Genomic DNA, 22557 nt, shown 5'->3' on the forward strand with positions numbered 1-22557 from the left:
GTGTGTATTTATGATCCTTTAGAATAAAGTACCCTGTTCATGTTTACTCTCAGCCAATTTACTTCTTCCATGCATGTTTATTGCACATAAACCTAGAAACCTTAACAAACCATAGGCCTTCGAACAAGGCTCAAACTTGGCGCCTCGTTAAATGACGCGTACTTGAAAGCCTGTAACAGCTGTCATAACTACATAACTTGCATCTATTTCGTGTTTATGTAAGTGAAACAGAATCGACACGCAAAAACGTCGGACGCCGTACTCATTAGCAATAATATTTTATTCACAGCAATAAAAAAGTCCGGTCCGGGAAACAAAATTCAGAGCCATGTAATCAGGTAGCTTTTAAAAAATAATAATGAAACGTTTGAATGCTTCTTCCAGGATATAACACGCTACCTGCTTGGTATTAAAGTGTTCAAGCACGTGGACATCCTATAATAACCTCACTCCCCCTTTCTCGCTCTTCCGCACTATGCTTGACATTTCTTTACCGCAACGCGAATTACGTACAGTGCAACCAGGGGGACAACTATGGGCTGTCCGAAGGCACGTGCTGTGTGCATGCTGCACAGTTTGCTATAGCGCTCAGAATTGAGCTCAGACGAAAGGCAGGTGTAAGAAAAATCAAGCAAGAAAATCAAAGAATCGGCAGTTGCTTTTCGCCGTCAAGCGAAAAAAAACTTTTTGCAAAGATGGACAGTCAATCCTAACTTCTTGTGTAAAATTTGCTCCTGTCGCCTGCACTGTAATAAGCAATACAAACGGTGACTTGGTGACCACAGGGGGAAATATGGCACTTGTGTTCGGCTTGAGCGCAGGTCTTTCGAACTAAGCCATGTGCTTACCGACGAACAAGGCTATGTCATGATATTGTTCTCTGACGTCATGTAACCTAAGGTTCTTTTGTTTCTTATTCACAGTTATGATTTTAGTTTATTCCCCTATTGTCAAACGTATGACTAGGGCTGCGCTGAGTTTGGTACCTCGAAATTCCTATTTAAACAAGGATAACTTACCTCATGGCGCATACTCGCGTTTTGGATACGTTGGAGTGAAGGCTCAGTTGTGGGTGGTTCACAAAACGAATTACACAATAGTTACTATATTTTATAGCTTTTTACCTAAATACCATTGTATTGGATTTTGTACAAATTTGCACTGCATGGGCAGAAATTAGGGTAAGCATGTTGTTATAATATTTTGCCTAATGTAGAACAGTGTTTGGTGATCACAAGACAATGCAAGTGCATTATGCGCAAAGTGTACTGTACAAGCGCTTTCGCTTGCCCCTTTGGTGCCTACAGTTTCTTGTAACCAGTAGGTTTCAAGTCTGCTAGACATTTCATTCTAACATGTTAAAGTACATTTCGTAGGCACTCCATGAGGTTATGCTTGTTTATAAGCACGATGCATCCTGCAAAGAAGTCTTTCAGTCTTCCCCAGCAACCGGAGCCGCAATTCTTCGGAGAACACCAGTGTTGCCGTCGAGCTGCACATAATCACCTAAGATAACAAAAATAAATTAATCATACTTCTGACCACTGTTTACAAACTCTATAACTTCAACCTTATTAGGAACAAAAATGCCTCATAGTTGCTCTACGCATTCGCATTTAGGAATTTAAGAACAGGAGGGAGAGTGCTGAAAGACGCGGTAGTTTATTCATAACCTTGTTGGGTCTATTGCCTGTACGTGCGCGCAGCTGGCATGTAACGTCAAAAAAAGTTATCTTTCTCTCACGCTAAATTACGTTGAAATAGATTTTCCGCAGGTTCGTAATCAGATGGCCGTTTACAGCGGTATTGACTTGTTAAACATAACGGGTCCGGTAGGGCCTAGAAACAAAAAGCGCTTACCAGACGCGAGCATCGTGGTGACACCTTCGATACCAACGACACAGGGTAGACCGTACTCGCGCGCAACGACAGCACCTGAAAGGAATGAGACGAACGTAAATGTGAATGTTTGAACGCCTGTTACTTAGTGCTCATGATATCGCAGGGTGCGCTATAGCGCACCAGGGCATTTTTGTCTCCGTGCGTCACCAACCGTAAGCTCTAATCGGACGTATGCAAAGGATATAGATCGATTCAAGAACTTCGGTGGACATATAGTCAGTGAGTGATTACCACATTTACAATGACCCGGACTCGCGCGCGTACATACGCGCACAAACGCAACACAAACATGTGAACAGAAATAGAGAGTTACACCGCTTGGAAGCTCTGCATGCCTCTACCATGCTATTTGAACGTGGCGTTTGTGTGTATGTGGGACATCACGGAGGGACATCACGGAGCTCTTTCGGCAAAGCACATGTGCCATGAGCTGCGAAATGTTTCAATGGGGTCAGTCATCTTTCTATCGCTGGTTGCACTACAAGCAGAAGCACCTTCATTTTGCTGCAGCACCATGTTGTTTACAGCTCAGCGCGACGCGGTTTAAAAATAACGATTTTCGTGTGACGATGGCGTGCGGCTGCGTGATTGGTAGGGAATGTCCATCAAAGAACAAAAATCAACGCATCCTGAATTGAAGTGCCGAAATTTCATTTGGGTGTTACATATCAATCATTATAGATGTCAACTAGACAACACCTTCTTTGTGCAGCTTCTTTAGCCAGTAATCCGTAATTTTTTTTCCTTGCGTCACATTTTATCGGTCGCGCATTGTATGCTACCAAGGAGTCCGTACGGCTGCGGCATTGAAAGCTGAGCAGCGGTCCAGCAACAAAGCATGCGTGGAGCCCCGAAGTGGCCGTATCTCTCGTGCGCCAATAAGAACACCTAGGCGGTGTCAGTGCTGAATCATCACTAAGGAAGCCAATAGACAGGCCGCCAGGAAATCTACGATAGCTCATTTGGCTGTAGTTGATGTATCGGTTGCTCAGCTTAGCATACATCTGCAAAAGTTTATTTATTCACTGAGCATACTAAATCTACTTCCCCCGTGTTGGTGTCCTTCAGGTCTCCTTATACGTAGCCCCTAAAAGGTCGCTTTCGCTCGCGAAATATTAGCGCAAGCCTAAGGTTACCCAATAGGAAATACAACACCTGCATGTTGGCCTACTATGATGCCTATCATCATACAATACTCAACTGTAATCGCTATATTTCAACACCAATGATGTTCAGGAATGTGGACAAATAGGTCGATAATGTTTAACGTGGTCCATGGCCCCGTTCTACAAGCAGCGCCAAACAGCAGACGATAAAAAGTGTGTCACATATACAAGTTAACATCACAACACTATTGAAAAAATAATACAAATACAAAAGCACATGACATACATAATTATTAGTTTTTGTGGTTATCCGACAGCCACTCAAACATACCGGTATTTAAATCTCGTGATACAGCAGACCCTAATAATTACAGACCTATATCACTGACATCTATCTGCTGCAAATTACTGGAACACATCCTATACTCTCATATTATAGCCCATCTTAACGATAATAGCCTGCTCCTCAATAACCATCATGGCTTTCGCCAAAATCGCTCATGTGAGACGCAACTTTACGAGCTTGTAACAGATATTCACATTTTTTTGCACAGATTGATTAGTACAGACGCCATTTTTATTGACTTTTCTAAAGCTTTCGACCGAGTACCTCATAATCGACTAAAACTGAAAGTTAGAAACGTACAGCTTCACTGCAACACGACGCCATGGATTGAGGAGTTCCTAACGAACCGATTCTAAGTAATCAGTCTGAACAACGGCTTTTCTAACCGCACTCACGTCACTTCGAGAGTTCCTCAAGGATCCATCCTTGGGCTACTGCTATTTTTAATATACATAAATGACATCGCAACTAATATTACCTCACAAATACGTCTCTTCGCAGATGACTGCGTCTTGTACAATGAAATAAGCTGCCCTGCTGACATCTCTGTGTTGCAGTCTGATTTAACAAAACTAACTGACTGGTGTGACACATGGCAGATGGAAATTAACATAGCCAAAACTAAACTCGTAAAATTTGCTTCAATAACTCGACCTAATTCTGACCAATATACAATACGCAGTATTACTGTTGACTCAGTATCTTCAATCAAGTACTTGAGTGTCCTGTTTACTTCCAATTTAAGCTGGAATGCTCACATTTAACACATCACCACAAAAGCATGCAAAAGACTTGGTTACCTGAACCGTCACTTACACCTTGCTAACACAGATACCAGACTCCGCGCATACAGTTCTCTTATCAGGCCTTCTTTAGAATATGCGTCAATAATTTGGCACCCTCATCACTATAATCTCACGAACCTACTCAAATCAGTTCAAAATAAAGCTGCGCGGTTCAACCACTCACGATATCAAAGTGTGTCCGCCTTAAAGAAATCCCTTAATCTCCCTTCACTTTACATGCGCAGGAAATTATCACGGTTGACCTTCTTCCATAGCCTTTACCACAGGAACATTGCATTCGCTCGAGCCCATATTCTTCCCGCTCCCCACATCTCTACCCACACAGACCATGTTCATAAAGTAAAACCTATATTTGCCAGGACTAACGCGCTTATCAAAATTTGTCTCTAGTTTTATCTGTTGCCGAATGGAACTCGCAACCTGCAAACATTGTCTCGCTTACGGAATCATAATCATTTCATGCAGCACTGCTAACCTTTTTAGAGTGTATCAACCTGTCAGAACCCACATTTTCTTGAAAATTTACTTAAACAGTGTGTTCAAGTGCTTGGCATTTTGTAAAATTTATTCCGTTTCATCTTATATGTGTCTGTGTAGGCTGTTTACCTAAATGTTTGTTTGATTGTATCCTTAAGCTCGTGTTCTGATGGGTACTGATTGTTTGCATCACATTTTAGATTCTTATGCGTGTTTCACGCTACTAAACATTGTATAAATTTCGTTACCTTTTTCTTTCTTTCTTTCTTTTTTTTTGTTTGCTTCTGCTAGATGTTTTTTATGGTTCCTAATGCCTTCATATATTTACATTGTACAGATTTCACTCATGCTTGAACTTTTTCATCCCCCCCCCTATGTAATACCTTAACGGGCTCTTAGGGTACTCAAATAAATAAATAAATAAAAACTACTGCTTCTTACAACGTTAACAGTCACACTTCATCAATGCAGTTCGCAACCGAATCGCTTGGGGCAACATTATATATATGGACAGCTTGCAACAAAAGGTAATTGATAAGAAGTTTTGCATTAGAGACAGCAACCTGTAGAGAACAAAATAGTCAAAAGCGCCATCTCATTTTCCTCCTCGTATTTAAGTGCAATCACTCTCAAACCACGGACGATTAAACCATATGACCTGTCGGTATGACCATATATTATGTTAAAATCTGTCTAGTTCCTTAATACACTTTGCATTTGTTGAATACCATATTTTGGTGGCGAAGGAAAAAAGAAAACTTGCCAGAGAGCCCGCTAAAACATATTTTTGGTGCTTAGCCTTACACTTGGCACTTCCCCACATAATCTTCCATTTGTTTCGGTCTCTTTCAATGTAATCTGACCGCCAATCATTAGTTATATACACACGGTCAGTTACACAGGGTCCTGAACTGCCCAAGCTGTATAGAGAACTCATCGACGAAATTTAGGATTCACACTATAAATGTTGCATTTCATAATCATCTTCCTAGCCATCGTAATGGCTAGCGGGAAACCTATTTGAAAGGCATATACAGTGATAGGATGCATACACGTGGAACACTTCCAAGAAGTTACAAATGCACTAAAACCACATATATGTGCGAACTAGCGTCGCCTGTGTGGAAGCTTACAATGCATTCAAGTCATAAAGAGGTTGAAACGTAGGGAACATATAAACAGACCTTTAAACTTCTGCCGTCTTGTCTTGAGAGAGAACTCACCATGTGACAGTGGGCCTCCTATTTCCGTCACGACTCCACCGAGAAGGGGAAAGTACGGTGTCCAGCCAGTGTCCGTCGCTGTTGTGATGAGTATATCACCCTTCTGCACATTGCAGAAAAATAAAGATGTTCCTTTACATAAATGACTGCTTCCCTCATAGCCCTTCTGTGTAATAATTCATTTTGTCAAAGTCGGTTTCCTGGCTCGAATCAATCAAGAAGTCCTTTCCACATACAGTCATGTACAATATTGTCACGTGGTGGTGACGTTAAGAACACAGTAGCAATACTGTGAAAGACAAAACTAACTTTTATTGGGCGAACCTGTGCCCACAAAAACAGGCTACACTTATAGCACAACGATAGCAGCGAACACGGTCGGCGATTGTCGAAAATCTCATCAGCGGGTCAAGCGCGTCCGCTTTTATGCACCCGTCGTCGAATCTTTATTCCATTATGATTTTATTCACAACATACCACCCAGTGACAACACATACCATGAACTGTCTTCGTAATATTTGCCAGTTTAAGGGAATTTCGAGCATATTGCATGTTTAACAAACAGGCTCTCACAGTGTAAATGCAAGAGGTTTCAAAAGAGTTCCCATTCCGAAAACTCTTTCTTCGCCGAAGGAACACCGGTTTACATAGGCACACTTGATGTACTGAAACTAGCTGGAATAGAACTTCATCTTTACACATTCAGAAGTTGTCTGACTACTTATGAGCCGCTCAGTGCGATAGCCTCGCGTCACAGAAGTGATGCTGCCAAACCGGGTAAGAAAACAAAATTAAGAGCCCCACAGCTGGTTCGGCTGTGGTTCTCTTAATTATTAGGCTCCTGGATTCTTCAGACATAATTTTCGGTTCATTACAAGGGCGATGTACTCACCTATGTCACTTCAAAAATTTGTACTAAATGAACATTATTAGTGCGGCCTTGAAATATACATTTACTAACAATCTGACATAAAATTTTAAAATGATATTTTTCCGTTTTTTTGTCCCTTTTCTCCAAAAGTGATCTTTATAAATTTGGCAACATACTGTAAAGGTTATAATCTACCACACCTAATAAATGCCCAGCTGTAAAATAAACAGAAGGTTCCACCTATCAACAAAAGAGTTTCGCGTTACGTGAAAAAAAAATTTACACCGTTCACTCTTGTGTCGCATCTGCATCGCCATCTTTTCACTTTTAGAAAATAGATACGGAAGAACGTGCGCCTGTTAGCAAAGTTTCATCTTGAACAATGCAGAATTACCACCGTTCTTTATGATAAATGTAGGGATCCACATGGTTGACGCAATTGGGTTTCTTCAACGACACTCGGACCTGTTCATTTCTCCCAACAAAGGTAACAAGTCGCACTTATTGCCATATTCAAGTACTGGATTATGGTGACATTATCAGCATGATAACATAATGTACAATAGATCCAGCTATTATTACCTCTAAGAAACGATGTCGCAAAGGGAATTATATTTTTCTGTGCTTCACAGCGCTTCTTTCTATGCTAGAAATGGCGTACCACAGAAGCGCAGCTCACTGCGATATCTCGCTGTCGTCGGCTTTATTCCTGAGAGTACTGTCGTTGAAGGAAGCTTTAATAATACGATTTGAAGGCCGATTACGTTGGGACGTTACCTCTATTAAATGGGCTTCTTCGAACGTTGGCACCACTCGAGCTTTGCCTTCGGCGATACCCTGAGACATCGGGTTTCCTGCATGACAAGTACAAAACAACTGGTGAAGACGGGAATGAAAATTATTAATTTCGGAAACGCCGCATATTATTGATCACAAGGTCGCATGCGTGCCTATTGTACGCTTGTATATATACTTCTGTTTTTTTCCTTCGTTTCGAAGCCCCAAAGGAATTTTTCACATGGTCAACTACAGGCGAAAACAAATGCGGCGTGAATGGCAGAACACAAAGCAAAAATTGAATTTCTCCGACAGAACGCACGAATGATATACAAGCGCTGTCCTATGCCCCACCGATAACTTCGCATTTCTTTGTTTTTTCTGGATATTAGCAAACCCAGGCTTCTACAATTTCAGCGCTTTTATTCCACAGCCGGCAATGAGCACAATCCTATTAGCATTTCCCATGCTGCAGAAATTTCAAATACCACCCTCAATGACGGAGAATAGAGCATGCCTGACTTGTTCACACTGTAGTGCTATCGTTAAAAGACGCGCATTTCAGAGTTTTTCCTAAAGCGAATATGTTCCTTTGGCTCTTTCACCCATTTTTGTTGGGATGGGTGTGTGCTTGGGCTTTCACCGCCGATACGAAGGCGCCGTAACTAGGGACGTCCGCTCTAGCACAACACTACTTCTGGGGTGCATTCATCGTCCAACGCGAACTCTTTATCTTTCTCTCAGACCAAGTGCGGTCGTGCGAAAGCTCTGGGTAATCTAAAGTGGTACATGATTTGGTGGAACGTTCGCGAAGCACAGCCTTCTCTTTCTCCCTTCGCCGGCGCCGGCGCTCAATCGTGCAGCTGGTAGTAACGCACATTTGACGAATCGGGTTGCATGTATTTCCACGTATACCACCGCTACAGATCTACAAGTTAATATTTCTGTTCTCTAGGTAATTACCCAGGGATACGGCAAACGCTACTAAACATATTCACTGCATCAAATACATGTCTTCATTCAGTGCATCATTCCTTTAATAACGTGAATATCTTTCTAGACGGGGTCAGCGATTTGCTTCCAACGCCAGTCAAACGTGATGGTTTCTGCATGTATATATATATTTTTAGTTTTCCAGAACATACCCGCTATTCATCTTGTATACAAGGAGTGTACATTGCACCAGCGAGGCTTTGTATTATCGATATGACTGCGGAAAGTCGAGGTGGTAGTATAAAAGGCAGTTTAGCTTCACAAATAACAAGAAAGAAAACATTTGCTTGAATTGAGAAGCCTGCACATGCCCGCAGTGGAGCCTCTGAGTCCTTCCATAAAAATTTCCCTAATTTCACATTTACGTTTTCTTTTTCAATCCATTTACGTTCATAAGGAACCACCCGTCTCATATAAATCATTATGGCCTCGTTTACAAGTACAAAGAAAGACTGCATCTTCATAATACAAATTGTCGCCCTAGTGACATCTACGAAATGCAAACAAATACATGAAGAACCTGCATTTGAAGAGCACTTCTGTAACGCCACAGCTTGCATCTAACGCACCCTGCGGTAACTTAACTTTCGCATTTTATGCTCTTCACATGGAAGTAAGATGCTGAAATGTTATATATTGTCTGCCTACGTGAGGTTCTTTTTGTATTATTGTTTTTTCTTGATTTCTTGGAGGGCTACCTTGCAGAATACAAAATAAACAATAAAAGACATGCATGAATGCAATCCTGCGTCACGCAGGAAGTCCAGCAGGGTTCTGTAATCAGAGCCATCTTGACTCCATTTGTTGACGTCAACATGTTGATCATTGTTGAGGCAAGACCGTCTGAGCAAAGTCTCCCGAATATGTCATGAACCTAAGAAAGTCTTCAGCAGGCGACACACATCAGTTTCTTATACCTGGGGGGTACACTTTAAGTGGGTGGCATAGTCAGTGGCGAAGCCCTTCTACATGCAGGTGAACGCAGGGGTGAGGGCTACCCCAGCCAGCATTTTGCTCAGGGAAACTACCTCCACCCCTGTGAGGTTCATGACGTACAGAGGACACTCATATCAGCTGGTGGTAGCGTTCTCCACAGAAACTCGTGGCAGCAGCAACAACGGCAACATCAACACGGCCGACCGACGGCGGTGGCGCCCGCCTTTTCCATGGCCGTCATAGATACAAAGGGAACGATCCGAGTCACGGCATCAGCGAGGCTGCCGTCGGCCGAAGCAGCGGAAGAGATGGCCATAGCCCTCGCGGTACTCCACGGAGGTGCGGAGGATAGCCTGATTATCAGCGATTCCAAATCAGCGATTCGGAATTACATCAAAGGTTGGGTGTCCGCGGATGTGGCGCGTATGCTCAACGCCCGGGCCGGGGACTTCGGATCCGGCACCATTACAAACAAGTCCCTCAAGTGGTTCCCCGCGCACGTCGGGGAGCTTGGCAGTAACAGCAACTATGACACCAACATTGCTAACGGCCGAAGACGCAACGACACTCCACCCAACCACAACGAGCGCGCCCACCTCGTCGCGAGGCAGCTTACCCGCCGCGACGTGGTCACCCAGAGGGCAGCCGCTGCCGTTGTTGTGCGGGACCCCAGCGGAGGAGTGACGGCGACGGCGGCTGCCACCCCGTCTGGCGCGGCCGCTGTTGTTACCAATACAACACAAATCGCGGCGGACGGAGCTGGGGATCACGTGGACGCCGACTGCGATGTCAGGGAGTTTCCGGCAACGTACAGAGAGGTGATTGGTCACTATCGGAAAGAAAGCAGAAAATATCCAGAACCCCACGGGCGTCTAGACAGGTCCCAGGCGGTCGACCTGAGACGGTTGCAGACGGGCACTTTCACCAACCCCTACCACCTGCACCGCCTGTGGCCCGCGCTGCACCCGTCGCCCGGCTGCCCGTGGTGCGAGCACGAACGGGCTGATATGGCCCATGTGCTTTGGGAATGCCAACGCCACGTGGAACAAGGACAAAGAGGCAGGGGGAATACAACAGCGGAACCCTCTGAAGCGGGGCGCCTCGCTGTGAGATGGCAAGCCGCCCTCCTCAGCGAGGCACCCGAAGACCAGGAGTGGGCCGTCAAGCGGGCCAGGGCCGTTGCCGAGGATCTCGAAAGATCTTCCTCGGGCGATGGTCCACTGGCAGCCTAGCCCCGGGCACCAACATCAACTGCTGGACAAATAAAGTTTATTCCTATCCTATCCTATCCTCGTGATTTAAAATGCCTGATTATATAACGCAGAATACTAATAATCTGAGGTGCGATTTAGTTATGGCGTTTGTATGGAGCTACATAACCTAGCAACCACCACCCCTTGAACTCTCTTTCCCTTCCTTTTAAAGATACAGAGCTGGAGGGGGATTGCAGAAATTGGAGAGAACTGTTTCGAACGCGGATTATACTCTTCAAGAGTTTTCTTTCTACATGCACCCATTTGTTACTGGCTTAGAGAAAGCGCTTTCACATGGAGGTTAGCTAAAGTTGGAACTTGAATCGAGCTAAGCTTGAGTGTATAGCTGAGCTGGATGTACCTTTAGCCTGGGAATTGACGCTGGTTCCGCCTCCAGCATAATAGCTCTAATACTACTCAATTCAAACAAAATTTTGCTTACCTTTGATTTCGAAGTCTCCTTCAACGTGTTTCCTGACTCTTTCGATCTGAAGCACCACCAGAAAAAGATTGTTGTAGAAATTTGTGGCAAATTGATCAAATCCTGTACAGTCATTGACTATGAGAACTTCTCTAAATTATTGTTTTTTTATAACCAGTAACCTACACTGAATAAATCAATTTCCATTTCAATCATATTTCATCAATTTTTGACAATCTCAACAAATATGTTCGTTAGCGAAATATTTGCTAAATTCGCGTTTCCGAATGTGAGGCTGGAAAGCAATGCTGCAGCTATCGGTTTTATTTCTTGCACATACAAATGTCATTACAGTTACTTGTTTCATAGGACTCTGTACCAATACAGAGCAAAACTAAGATGCCGATCGAGTAGAGCTATAAGGTACCGATCCGTGCAACAAAAGATGGCATTCCAGAGAAGTGTTCAGACTGCACTGCAGGAGAAGCGCATACAAAGACGCAAAAGCAGCGAGTTACACGTTCGGAGTCACAACGTTCTACTTGAAGGAGTAATTATGGTGCAAGTCAAGAGGGGCAGAGGTAGAGTCGCACACTGTTCCAGGATGTATCTTCCATGTTGGAATGATATACTGCGGCAACACAGACCGTTGCCGTTAAATTCTGTATCATTATTAGCCTATCGTGGTCTCTGTGGTGGAAGCTGGGCATGCATAAACTCCTGACTCCGGGAGACAAGCGCATCTCCTCTAAACACAGGTGGATTGAACGCAAATGAGCTCTCATACAGCGATCTTTTTGAAGGAGCGAACCTATTCCGCTAACTCATGCGCAATATCAGAACTACCAGCTTCAGTGCACAAAAAATATTCCTGGCATTTGTGACACGGGCAGAGCAGTGACATATTCACCGATGCTGGCATTATCGCCTTGGTTCGTTTGGTCCTTCTATGATGAAGACTCTCTTTCAGACCATTCATCCGGTCCTGCTCGCTACACGCGCGCCTAATTGAGGCCATCGCAGCTATGCATCAAGGCACACTCCTCCGAAGGCAAAGAACATGACTCGGCATTAGGTTACTCTGCAGCAGCACCAATATGTCTCTGCTCTTATGAAAACACCCTCGAGAATGGTTTAACCGCTGTCAATTCATTCCCTCGGCAAGTAGCAAGGTATTTGTGAATGCGATGCGGTTTACGTAGCAAGGCGCTGTACCATATTATAGTTTACAAATGCCACGGCGTCTGCTGAAAGGTTGTGAGGGCATTAGATCAATGCTTTTTCGTAAAAATATGTACTTATTTGCTGCTTGATGCGCATACGGAAGTTGTTTAGTACTTCAGTGCGCGTGTTATTATTTAGGAGGCAGAAAGTGGATTTCGGATGTGCAGACCCGCACATGCTGAATACGAGGTTCTAGGAGGTAGGGAAGTTTACCAGAGTGCATAAGTGTCCTTCGTACTCCTATTTTTCTTACAGTACTGCTTTACTTCGTATGTTATGGTTGTAGCACTCGCTCCCTGGCTTTCACCATCCGCCATCCTTGGGAATAGTGACACCGCCTTAAATGTGACCAAGTATAATTAAACTGTGCCTCCGACACAAAATGCTGGTAACCTAACTTTATATAGGAAATACTTACGGGCTTCGGCACTCCAATTAGAATTGTTGGATACTTGTCCTTGTCCAACTGTTCGTACATTTTCTGTCGGCGCTGAGCTCTAGGAACGAGGAAGATGGAATCAAAACAATAGGAAACTGACGAGTGGTCGGAGGCAACTTGTTTTAGAATGATTTAAATAAAAGAAGCACCGCGAAATGCAAGCCGTTGTACGACAGAACGAGATTAAAGGACCAAAGAAATTGGATTTCCGCAGTAAACTAAGTAGCAAACAGAAGAGTTTAAGGCTAAAGTAAAACGAGCAGTTTATGAAAAATGCAAATGTTGGCATTTGTGCAGTCTTTCGTAGCCGCCTTACCCGCCGAAATTAGCCAGAATCATTAGGAAATCTTTCCACAGAATAAATTCACTCGCTTATCTCTTACAAATAAAGAATCAATATTATGTGAAGGATATCAATAATAACAATATGAAGAAAATAATCGAAAGTGACATGAAAAAACACTCAAGGAGTACTAAGTCATGTCGGTTCTCAAGTGCATTGTTATTGTGTGTGCGTGCGCGCGTGCGTGCGTGCGTGTGCGCGTGTGCGTGTGTGTGCGTGTGCGTGTGTGTGTGTGCGTGTGTGTGCGTGTGTGCGCGCGTGTGAGTGTGTGCGCGCCTGTGTGTGCGTGTGTGTGCGCGTGTGCGGGTGTGTGTGCGCGTGTGTGCGTGTGCGTGTGTGTGCGTGTGTGTGCGTGTGTGCGGGTGTGTGCGTGCGCGCGCGCGCGCGTGTGTGTGTGTGTGCGGAAATACAAAGGAGATATTGAAGAGCGACCACGATAACAGCGGTGAGTCCTCATACAACGCGTGGTGAATGCATAACCCAGTGACACAAGCGTCCGAGAAAAAGAATGGATATATGTGAAATTAGGAATAATTGAATTTGCTGCTTTTTGTTGGCATGCATGATTGTATAAACCGTCGGCATTCAGCTCAAAATCTGATTGCGGACATGTCTAGAAATTAGAAAAAGAAGGTAACGACGTTAAAAAGTAGGCGATGCTATTGAACATGAAAGTAAAGACGCAGAACAATAACATAAGTGGAATCACTTTTTTCATTGTGCTTACATGTATTCATAGTACCTTTCGTGCCATACACGCATCGTATATACGAATCGGAGATAGATGCGCGCTCATGTTGAATTGATATGTGTTGCATAAACGAGCGTGGAGCGAGGTTCATTGATCGCCTTTTTGAAGGTGTCACCTATTACTGCGACCTACTAAACTGCCGAAAATGCAGATTGCCTTAAAAGGCGACTGTTAAAGCGGCGGTTTGTGGCAGACTGGATTCTTCAACAGATTCTATACTCGAAGCAACAAAAGAGGCAGAGCAAGCACGGGTTCCTTCTGAAAAAAGTAAAAACATCCAATGGTAGGCTGCAACACAACAGTACCAGAAAGAAAGGCAACTGAAGCCTGTCACATCAAACGAATATTGGTTTTATATATATATATATATATATATATACATATATATATATATATATATATATAGATAGATAGATAGATATATAATATATATATATATATATATATATATATATATATATATATATATATATATTCTTTTTTTTTTCTTCAATTCGTCGCTGTCTCTGAAGGATACATTCTTATGACCAACTTTAATCATCACAAATTTATTGATACTGCATACTCAAACGCACGTGTTCTTCGAGTCGCAGTCTGTTCCACTGCTTTTTTGTTGTAATTTAAGCCCATAAAGACGACCTATTGTTCACCGGTCATCGTGTAGGCTCGGACGCCCCCGCATCGCCGTTATCGGCACTTGAGGCCGTTGGGAACTGATAGTCAGGAAAGAACAATGCGAGGTATGACCCTCCACCCATACTAATCTCAAGTGGCAATTAGTGTACTTCCCGTCGCGTGCGTTTTCACATTGACATCACTAAGCTCCGTGCGCCGCAGCCTTGTAATGTGAATACTTACGACCACGTCACTGAAATGAAAGTTCGAAACTATCGAAATCGATAGGACTCCAGTATTGAAACGAAGTGTAATGTCTAAGAATACCAGCATTTTTTAGTCTTCGTTGTGTGCTTCATACTTCGTGTCAGGGAAATTGCAAATAATATTGATACGCTGGACAACTCTGCTTTTTAATCTTCCCAGAAGCGTCGTTACTAAAGTTTGAAGACACTTTCCGATATGAGGGCACACGTAAACGTTCTTGTTCACGCAATCTATTGATTATTTATTTAAAAGGACGCGTTTCGAAGGAAATTTATTCTCGTGATAACGAACACATGCGGTTACTGTCGAACTTGAAAAAGACAATTGCTCTGTGCTTTTGTAGTTCGCATATAGTAGAAGTATGTTACACTCGAGATATTGAGTCCAGCACTGCGTCACAGGAGTGAAGAAATTTGTTTCTCTTACTTGAGAACCAGCTCTGGGGCCCTCGTGCGGAGCAAGATGCCTATCTCTTCGTAGCTCAGGAAGAAGAGCAGTTCCGGTGAAGGGAGCCTGCCCTCAAGAACCATGCGGTGCGCCAACTCGTGGCACATCAGTCGCAGTTGGTGGATGACGCGAACTATCGCAGACTGCAAGAGAATGTTAAAATGATCATCCAGCAGGAGAACGTATCGAAAGGAGCTCTCTCGTTCATATTCTGGGAAATTTGCGAGAGCGTTATAGCTTCTGCACCCTCCCGTTTTACCGGTGTGTCGTGCGTCGCAAATGGCGCATTCGAAGAGGTAAACGATGTTGCAAATGTTCCACTTGTGATCCCCTTGTATTTGGAATGAAAAGTAAAAAGCGGTGCTCTGGACAACGTTAGCAGTGCTCATCATGGGGCAAAGTTTGCTTCCAACTTCTCCAAAGTATAGTGCGCAGGCTTTGAAATTAGCTGAGGTAATTATGAAGGACGCGACAACAACTAAGAGGTTGGTGGCCTGTCTGTATGCCACACGCACAGGTTCAGGACCAATGTGGCACATTTCTCTCGCCCTGTAAAGGTATGGTATGATGCTGGTGATTTATGTTAGGAGTTGATGCTGAATACCGGATGAAAAGATTATCCTGTGAATTTGGGGGAGCTGTTTTGCTGTTTATGAGCGCATTACGATGAAGCCTGTCTGCTTTCAGAATCGTGCCGCTGATAAGACAGGGAGCATAGCGCTGGCTTAATAAGTCGATTTGGAGTTGGTCATTGTTCAATGCAGTCCTCTTTTATAGTGCATATCCGCTTGCAACTGATGCCTTTGCTGTACTGGAGTCTGCAGTGCTGTTGATATATATATATATATATATATATATATAAACGAGAAGAAAGGGGGTTAACCGAGGGACCCGATAATTATTAGTCATATAATGAGAAGCCAACAAACACTGACACCAAGTACAACAAGGGGAAATTGCATGTGCTTAATATTAAGCACATGCAATTTCCCCTTGTTGTACTTGGTGTCAGTGTTTGTTGGCTTCTCATTATATGACTATATATATATATATATATATCAGCAGGGACTGCTGTGTTTTGGTGATACTAAGCCAAAACATTCCGTTCTCTCCCATTTTGCTGGGCTCTATGCGTGCAGCTTTTATCTACATTGTAATTTCGCCAGCGACCTGCTTGGGCATTTTTCAGTTGCGGGTGCATAACTGTTTACATTTCTGACCCTTTCATGATGTATCCACTCGTATTTCACAAGTGTAATTTTCCATGGAGGCTACCTAATATTTATACTGTCTAAAATCTGAATTTTTACGCGGCCCACTCTTTCGTTCCAGTTGGCCTTTAACTGTCTTCACATACGGAGTTCTCAGACCTACCTTCCCGGTTTCACGTGCTGCAACAGTACTTCGTGCCTTTGGTACGACCAGCTTCAAAATGAGTCTGAAAGGAAAAGCTCCTCATTAGCATGTTCTGTACTCTAAGCACGGATACTAACGTTGTAGCGAATCTTAGCAAATCTTCTTTTATTAGACTCTCAATATAACGACGTCAGCATTGGACTCCGCTTGGTTTTAATTTCGCTAAAATAAGAGTGCCCGTGGCCCACGACCTCCACGTCAACTATATAGTGAGCAATATCAAATCGTAACTCGTTTCTCGAAGAATTATGTATGGTCACATAGGAGTGCTTCACGCAGAAAGTATGGACCATATTAGTATTACTTGATTGACGGCACTAAGATTTGACAGAACGATAAGCTTTGGGAAAACAGTGGGAAACTTTGGCTTTAGTAAAAAAAAAAAAACACGAACTTTCCACAATAGTGTGCGAATGTGCCTGCATGTTTGTTGTGAGCAAAATGGCCACAGCGCCAACGAATGAGTTCGGTTGTACGCAAATGTGGAATTATGAGACGTTACAACCCGTTGCGCGAGGCCCTCATATTGAAAACTACGTACGAACCCAAACTCGCACGCGTTTGCAATTCCTTGCTCAGCACATCAAGTAACGTAACACCTGCTACCCCATTGCATGAACCAGAAGATGACCACCTCATTTGTGTTCACTGCGCGACACAAAAGCGCTCATTGTAATAGAAAAAATACAATGAAACCTACCTTTGCAAAGCGGACAGCCGGAAAGCGCATTTGCCGGCATCCCACGGAGGCAGCTCCTGTTTGTTTGCCGTCTGGGGAGCCTTTGCGGCAGCCTGGAGAGGGTGATAAGGATCACAGTTCAATGTGCTTGAAATTGTGCGCAATTATTGAATAAACTAATGCGAAGCAAGCGTAGAAGTATATTAGCTGTTGGACGTGAATTTGTTCGTAAGAAGCTCATGCTAAGTTGAACAATTCCTCATCTCGTGGTACAAAATTAGAGAAACTTCAAAGGCAGAGACACTAGTGTTTACGGAGTACCTCAACACTTCAGAATGGTGGTAACATATTTATCGGACGTCGTGATGTGCAAAACGGACATGCGGCTTCCAGCCTTTCTTTTCTTATATTTAACCGAATCTAAGGATATCTCTGTATGTCACCTAAATCAGGAAGTGGAAGGTAAAACGCCCTGTAGCCCGGAAAGCCTTAAAAGCGTATTCCGACTGCGGAACACCTTTTCAATCAGCCCGTCAATATATGTTTCACAATGGTCAGCCAATGTGCTGCCCCACATCTCCATTCCCGATGATTCTGTCACAGCACACAGTAACAGCGTTGCTCACAGCAGCGATTATGTCGCGTATGTCATCTAAGCCTTATTTACCAGGCCATTTGTTAAATAAACTTATGATTTAAGTGAGAACTTTGATGTAAATGAGAATGAGGTGATATGTTGTTAAGAACCTGAAGTAGGAAAAGGTAATGCAGCCCTGGAAAACAACTAATTATTGCTCCTCCTACACGTCAATATGTCCACTCTGCTGTTAGGCGCCGCGAAGTTTAGCCAACGCCTATATATTTGGATGTGCTATAGCATAGCTATACAGGATATGTTGTTTGCTGCTATACGAAGGAAATCACACCCTTATGTTACTTTTTGTTGCATAATCGTTGAATATTTTTTAGTCAACTACGTGATTTTTATATCTTAAGCAAAATTTCAAATGAAAACGTTCTTGAGCGTTCTCGAAAATGTCCGATTAAATAGTATGAGCTTTTGTCTATTACGCAATCTTTTTTTTTGTATTATACACAAAGCGTTGCCAATATGAAAAATTATTAGTGCGACTATCTGTTTCGGAAAGGGGATCGCTGTTCCCTCATTCATGCTGAACAACCCTTAGGTTTAACCTATGGTACGCTGCCACTAAAAATGTACCAGGACAGCAACAGTTCAGGGTTCTTTACTCTGCTTTCATTATCACGAACAGAATTGTCTCTTGCTTTCGGTGGTGCAACTGAGACCAACATGTGGCGTGAACTTCTTTGCCAACGTGCGCCTTCCTGAATCATTGTCGTGTCACATCCTCAGTGGCAGTGCACTATACTTTACGTACACTGGCCATTCGTGGCTTTCACATCTCACTCCACTGCTGCCTCTAACTTGAAGACTTGCGATATGTTTAAAACAATCTTGACTAAAGATGTTAAAAAGAGTGAACAACATGGTTTATGTCGCATCCTTCTATAGCAAAGATGAAAATTTTGAAAGTTTGGATAAAGTGAGCTGAGACACACTACATATTAGGATCCCACTCAATACACGGGAGACATTTTGCGTCATCTTGTGCAAAGTTTTGCGTGATTAGCGTTGCATTTATTCGCGCACTTTGCGTAAGCATAAAAAGAAAGCTTGCCTAACGCTGATTCCCACACAAACGTAGTGTCCATCACAGCTTGGCGTCGTGCTTTCTCGAACCGTTTCGTTTTGCTATTCATTTGTTTAGATCACTTCCAAGCTACAGTTTCGAGGAAGCTACAGTCATCGGCAAGGCCCTTACGGCATTCCATGAAATGTGTGGTTGCCCGCCGTGGTTGCTTAGTGGCCATGGTGTTTGGATCCTAAGCACGAGTTCACGGGATCGAATTCCGCCCACGGAGGCCACATTTCGATGGGTGCGAAACACCCGTGTACTTAGATTTAGGGGATCCGTGAAAGAACTCAGGTGGACAGAATTATTCCCTAGTCTCTATTGCAACGTGGCTCGTAATCAAATTGTGCTTATGGCACGTAAAACCCCATCATATAATTTAATTTTTTAAGGTTTGCTAAAGGTATCGACGTGACTGAACTTTGAAAAAGATCTAGGGTAATGTGTGCGTCATTCTTCATTTAGCATGATTTAAGCAGGTAGTAGGCGGATGCTCATCCAGCAACTTTGACTTGGCCAGTATTATAACTTGCACATTACTAACTGCTAAAAGCGGGTCTTGCTTATAGTGTCCCAAAGAGCTATCGATAACCATTATACATAATCGTAACCAACATGTGGTTAGCATCATATCAACAGATACCGCAAAAGACGGCTTGAGCTTGTGGTACTCAATAGAGACCTTATGGCATACATCTAATACAGAATGTTACAGTTCCAGCCTACTTCGTTAAAATATAGACCTGGGTGACGCTTGAATTTTAAATTCCCCATTTAATGTCAGTAGCTCATCTATATTTCATTTGTATAAGTGCAAATGATAGCATTTGGAGGTAAACTTGGCTATCCACGAGCAATTACTTCCTGTTATTACATATTGTGATCACCTTTCGTTTAGTCGCTTGCTGGTTTTGCTATTTCTAACTTGTAATATTTAGGCACGTTAAGCACGCTGCGTGAGCGTTCAACGACGCAGTTTTTTCGCAACATGTATACTTAAATATGGAGAGCGCAAGGACTCCATGAGCTGTAATATAACGCCCAGCATGGCATGCAAAGAGGCATACATATCTTGTCTTTTTTTATACAGCTTGACTTTCAAGACTTCAGTCTTCGCTGACACAGACGTGCAGAGAAGAAGCAGGAAAGTAGATCACCCAGTAGATCAACAAACATGCTAGTGTGTTCGCGGGGCCACGAGTAAATCATACAGCAGGGTAGTCTGTCTTGTGATAAGGCTGGCTACGTGGAACACTTAGTGTGGTTGTGCCCAAAGTTTGAAGAGGAAAGAAATGCATTTTTAGCAGTCTGCAGAATCTTCCGCACGGAAGCTTGGACAACGTAGTGTTACCGGAAGGGCGGTGCGAAATAAGGACAAGGGTTTAACTTTTGATTATTGCCTTCTGAGACACTGAGCGGATGAATGTTTGAAGAAATACTGACCCTCATTATGTAACAGATTCTCAGGCGGAACATTTGCCTGCCAAGCAAGCCAGGCAGACTAAGCCTGACTGTTCTAACCGCGACCACCACAACCACCAAGTCTTCTAAGGTGGAAAATCTGGAATTGTAACTTCTGTCTAAGAACAAGTGCTTCCAGGGAGGAGAGGGGACGGGCTTGCACTGGCCGCAAGTAAAAACGATGCAAAATAATTCGCGACGATTTATGAGTAACCATACGTAAACTTTCTCGAGCGCTCTATTGTTGTAACTTAGAAACGAAAGTAACAAATTTATGCGGTCCAGTGGATATAAATTTGAAGCCATGAACTGTTCGACGCAACGATCACACATAATATTGCCTTCAAACCTTTCCAAATAAAATCAGAATTGATTACGTAAGATATTCACTTGTAAGTATAAAATGCGATGCAATTGAAGCTGTCTGGAAATTCTTCTTTGAGTCAGGTTTCGCGAAAATTTATAACCATTTGATGTTGACAGCCGTGTCGTCAAAGACGACATCATGCGCCCCTGAATTGCGTTTTGAATACCGCGAGATGTCATGTAAATGCACGCTGTATCATAAGCATGCCACATGACCTTTCACCTTTACATCGATGTCTTTAGGCTAGCAAAAGCTGATTTTACGAAGAGCACATTAGGAGGCACTTACTCTTGCCATGTGCATCGTCATACTGATTTGAGCATGTAATAGTGGCACACAAAAAAAGGTACGTGACTTCTGTAACATAACAGACGGGATTAACAATGTCTCTAAGAAGTACTTAAGTGTATGTGCTATCTTCGGCTTTGAAGAGGATTTTGAAACGGGAGAAGTGATACAGGTAGACAGGACGTATATACAACGGAGGCCACCAACAATAGTTTTCGAAACGCAGTGAGTACCTCACTAGAATATGATGCAAATAAGTTTTCTTGCAGGAATAGGGTGAGTCACTTACTCTCGCGCCAAGAAGAAGGTTCAAGCTTGAAGGAAAATATTGTCATTCGTTATCGCCTAATAAAAGATTAATGCCTAACTTGGTAGTTTTTATTGTTACATTGACGGCAAAACTTAATAGGTACCTTGGAATTTTTAACGACAAAACTTGGTCGAAAAAATCATAGCAAATTAGGACTTGAATATATCTTGTATCTGTGCTTCTACTAAGCAATATTATTGCTCAATTAACAAAACGCACTAAGCCGGGCAGAATTATCATAATTTTTTTACTAAGAGCCACAAAAACATTTTTGCCATGAAAAAGAAAATGTGGGGTTTTACGCGCCAACACCATTTTTCAATTATGAGGCACGCCGTAGTGGGGCACTCCGGAAATTTTGACCACCTGGGGTTCCTTAACGTTTAAATCTAAGTACAAGGGTGTTTTCGCATTTCGCGCCCATCGAAATGCGGCCGCCGTGGCCGGGATTCGATCCCACGACCTCGTGCTCAGCACCCTAACACCATAGCCACTGAGCAACCACGGCGGGTTTTTGCAGTGAAACGACTTTAAAATTGGTCAGAGGGGTTCGCTTGCAAAGACCGCATGTAAAAAAACATGTTATAGCATTACGGCCAATTGTTTTGCGACGGTACCACCCACACACCCACGCTTTCATATCGTTGTGTGGGCGAAAAAGCCATTACTCGATCGTACATCGTACATATACCGCATGCACACAGGGCGCCGTTTTCGCGGGGCGCAGAACGCAATCAGAGCTGAATTTAGCATCTCGCTCGACGTTCAGGGAGGCATCGCTGTGGTAGTACATCTGTCGACCCGAGCGGGAGGGGTCGCGATTGAGAGACTTCACTCAGGCATACTAGCCAAAATCCTCTAAACTGAAACCAGTGCTTATCTGCAGTTATAAATCCTGCAAGTATGCTTTTCTCTTTCCTTTTTTTTAGAAAAGTGTAACGCTTGCTGACTGTGGCGCTCCCGCTTTCAACACACAGGGTCCAAAAATGGCGCGGCCATGCTCGGGGAGCAAGACAGAGTGAATGAAAATTTGCGTCCACCACCTTTGACTACGGCGGGCCGGCTGCGAATAGGGAGCGAGTATGATTGCAAGATTCCACCGCAGGACCACCCCTGGCTGTGTG

The 22557-nt window shown here is 43.4% G+C and overlaps 1 protein-coding gene across 1 annotated transcript in view; it reads right to left on the reverse strand.

The window, feature by feature from the left end:
- Nucleotides 1–261: 261 nt before the first annotated feature.
- Nucleotides 262–22557, reverse strand: part of LOC139054766 (rifampicin phosphotransferase-like) — a 97280-nt gene continuing 74984 nt past the window's right edge. Inside the window, exons 32-40 of the mRNA XM_070532363.1 lie at nucleotides 17314–17405; nucleotides 16572–16635; nucleotides 15177–15340; nucleotides 12754–12832; nucleotides 11133–11178; nucleotides 7509–7585; nucleotides 5861–5963; nucleotides 1861–1935; nucleotides 262–1506 (exon numbers count right to left, since the gene is read on the reverse strand). Coding sequence (XP_070388464.1) covers nucleotides 1433–1506; nucleotides 1861–1935; nucleotides 5861–5963; nucleotides 7509–7585; nucleotides 11133–11178; nucleotides 12754–12832; nucleotides 15177–15340; nucleotides 16572–16635; nucleotides 17314–17405 — 774 coding nt within the window. The 3' untranslated portion in view covers nucleotides 262–1432. The remainder of the gene's footprint in view (nucleotides 1507–1860; nucleotides 1936–5860; nucleotides 5964–7508; nucleotides 7586–11132; nucleotides 11179–12753; nucleotides 12833–15176; nucleotides 15341–16571; nucleotides 16636–17313; nucleotides 17406–22557) is intronic.

The sequence above is a fragment of the Dermacentor albipictus genome, chromosome 1, assembly GCF_038994185.2.
Source record: "Dermacentor albipictus isolate Rhodes 1998 colony chromosome 1, USDA_Dalb.pri_finalv2, whole genome shotgun sequence".
Taxonomy (NCBI): domain Eukaryota; kingdom Metazoa; phylum Arthropoda; class Arachnida; order Ixodida; family Ixodidae; genus Dermacentor; species Dermacentor albipictus.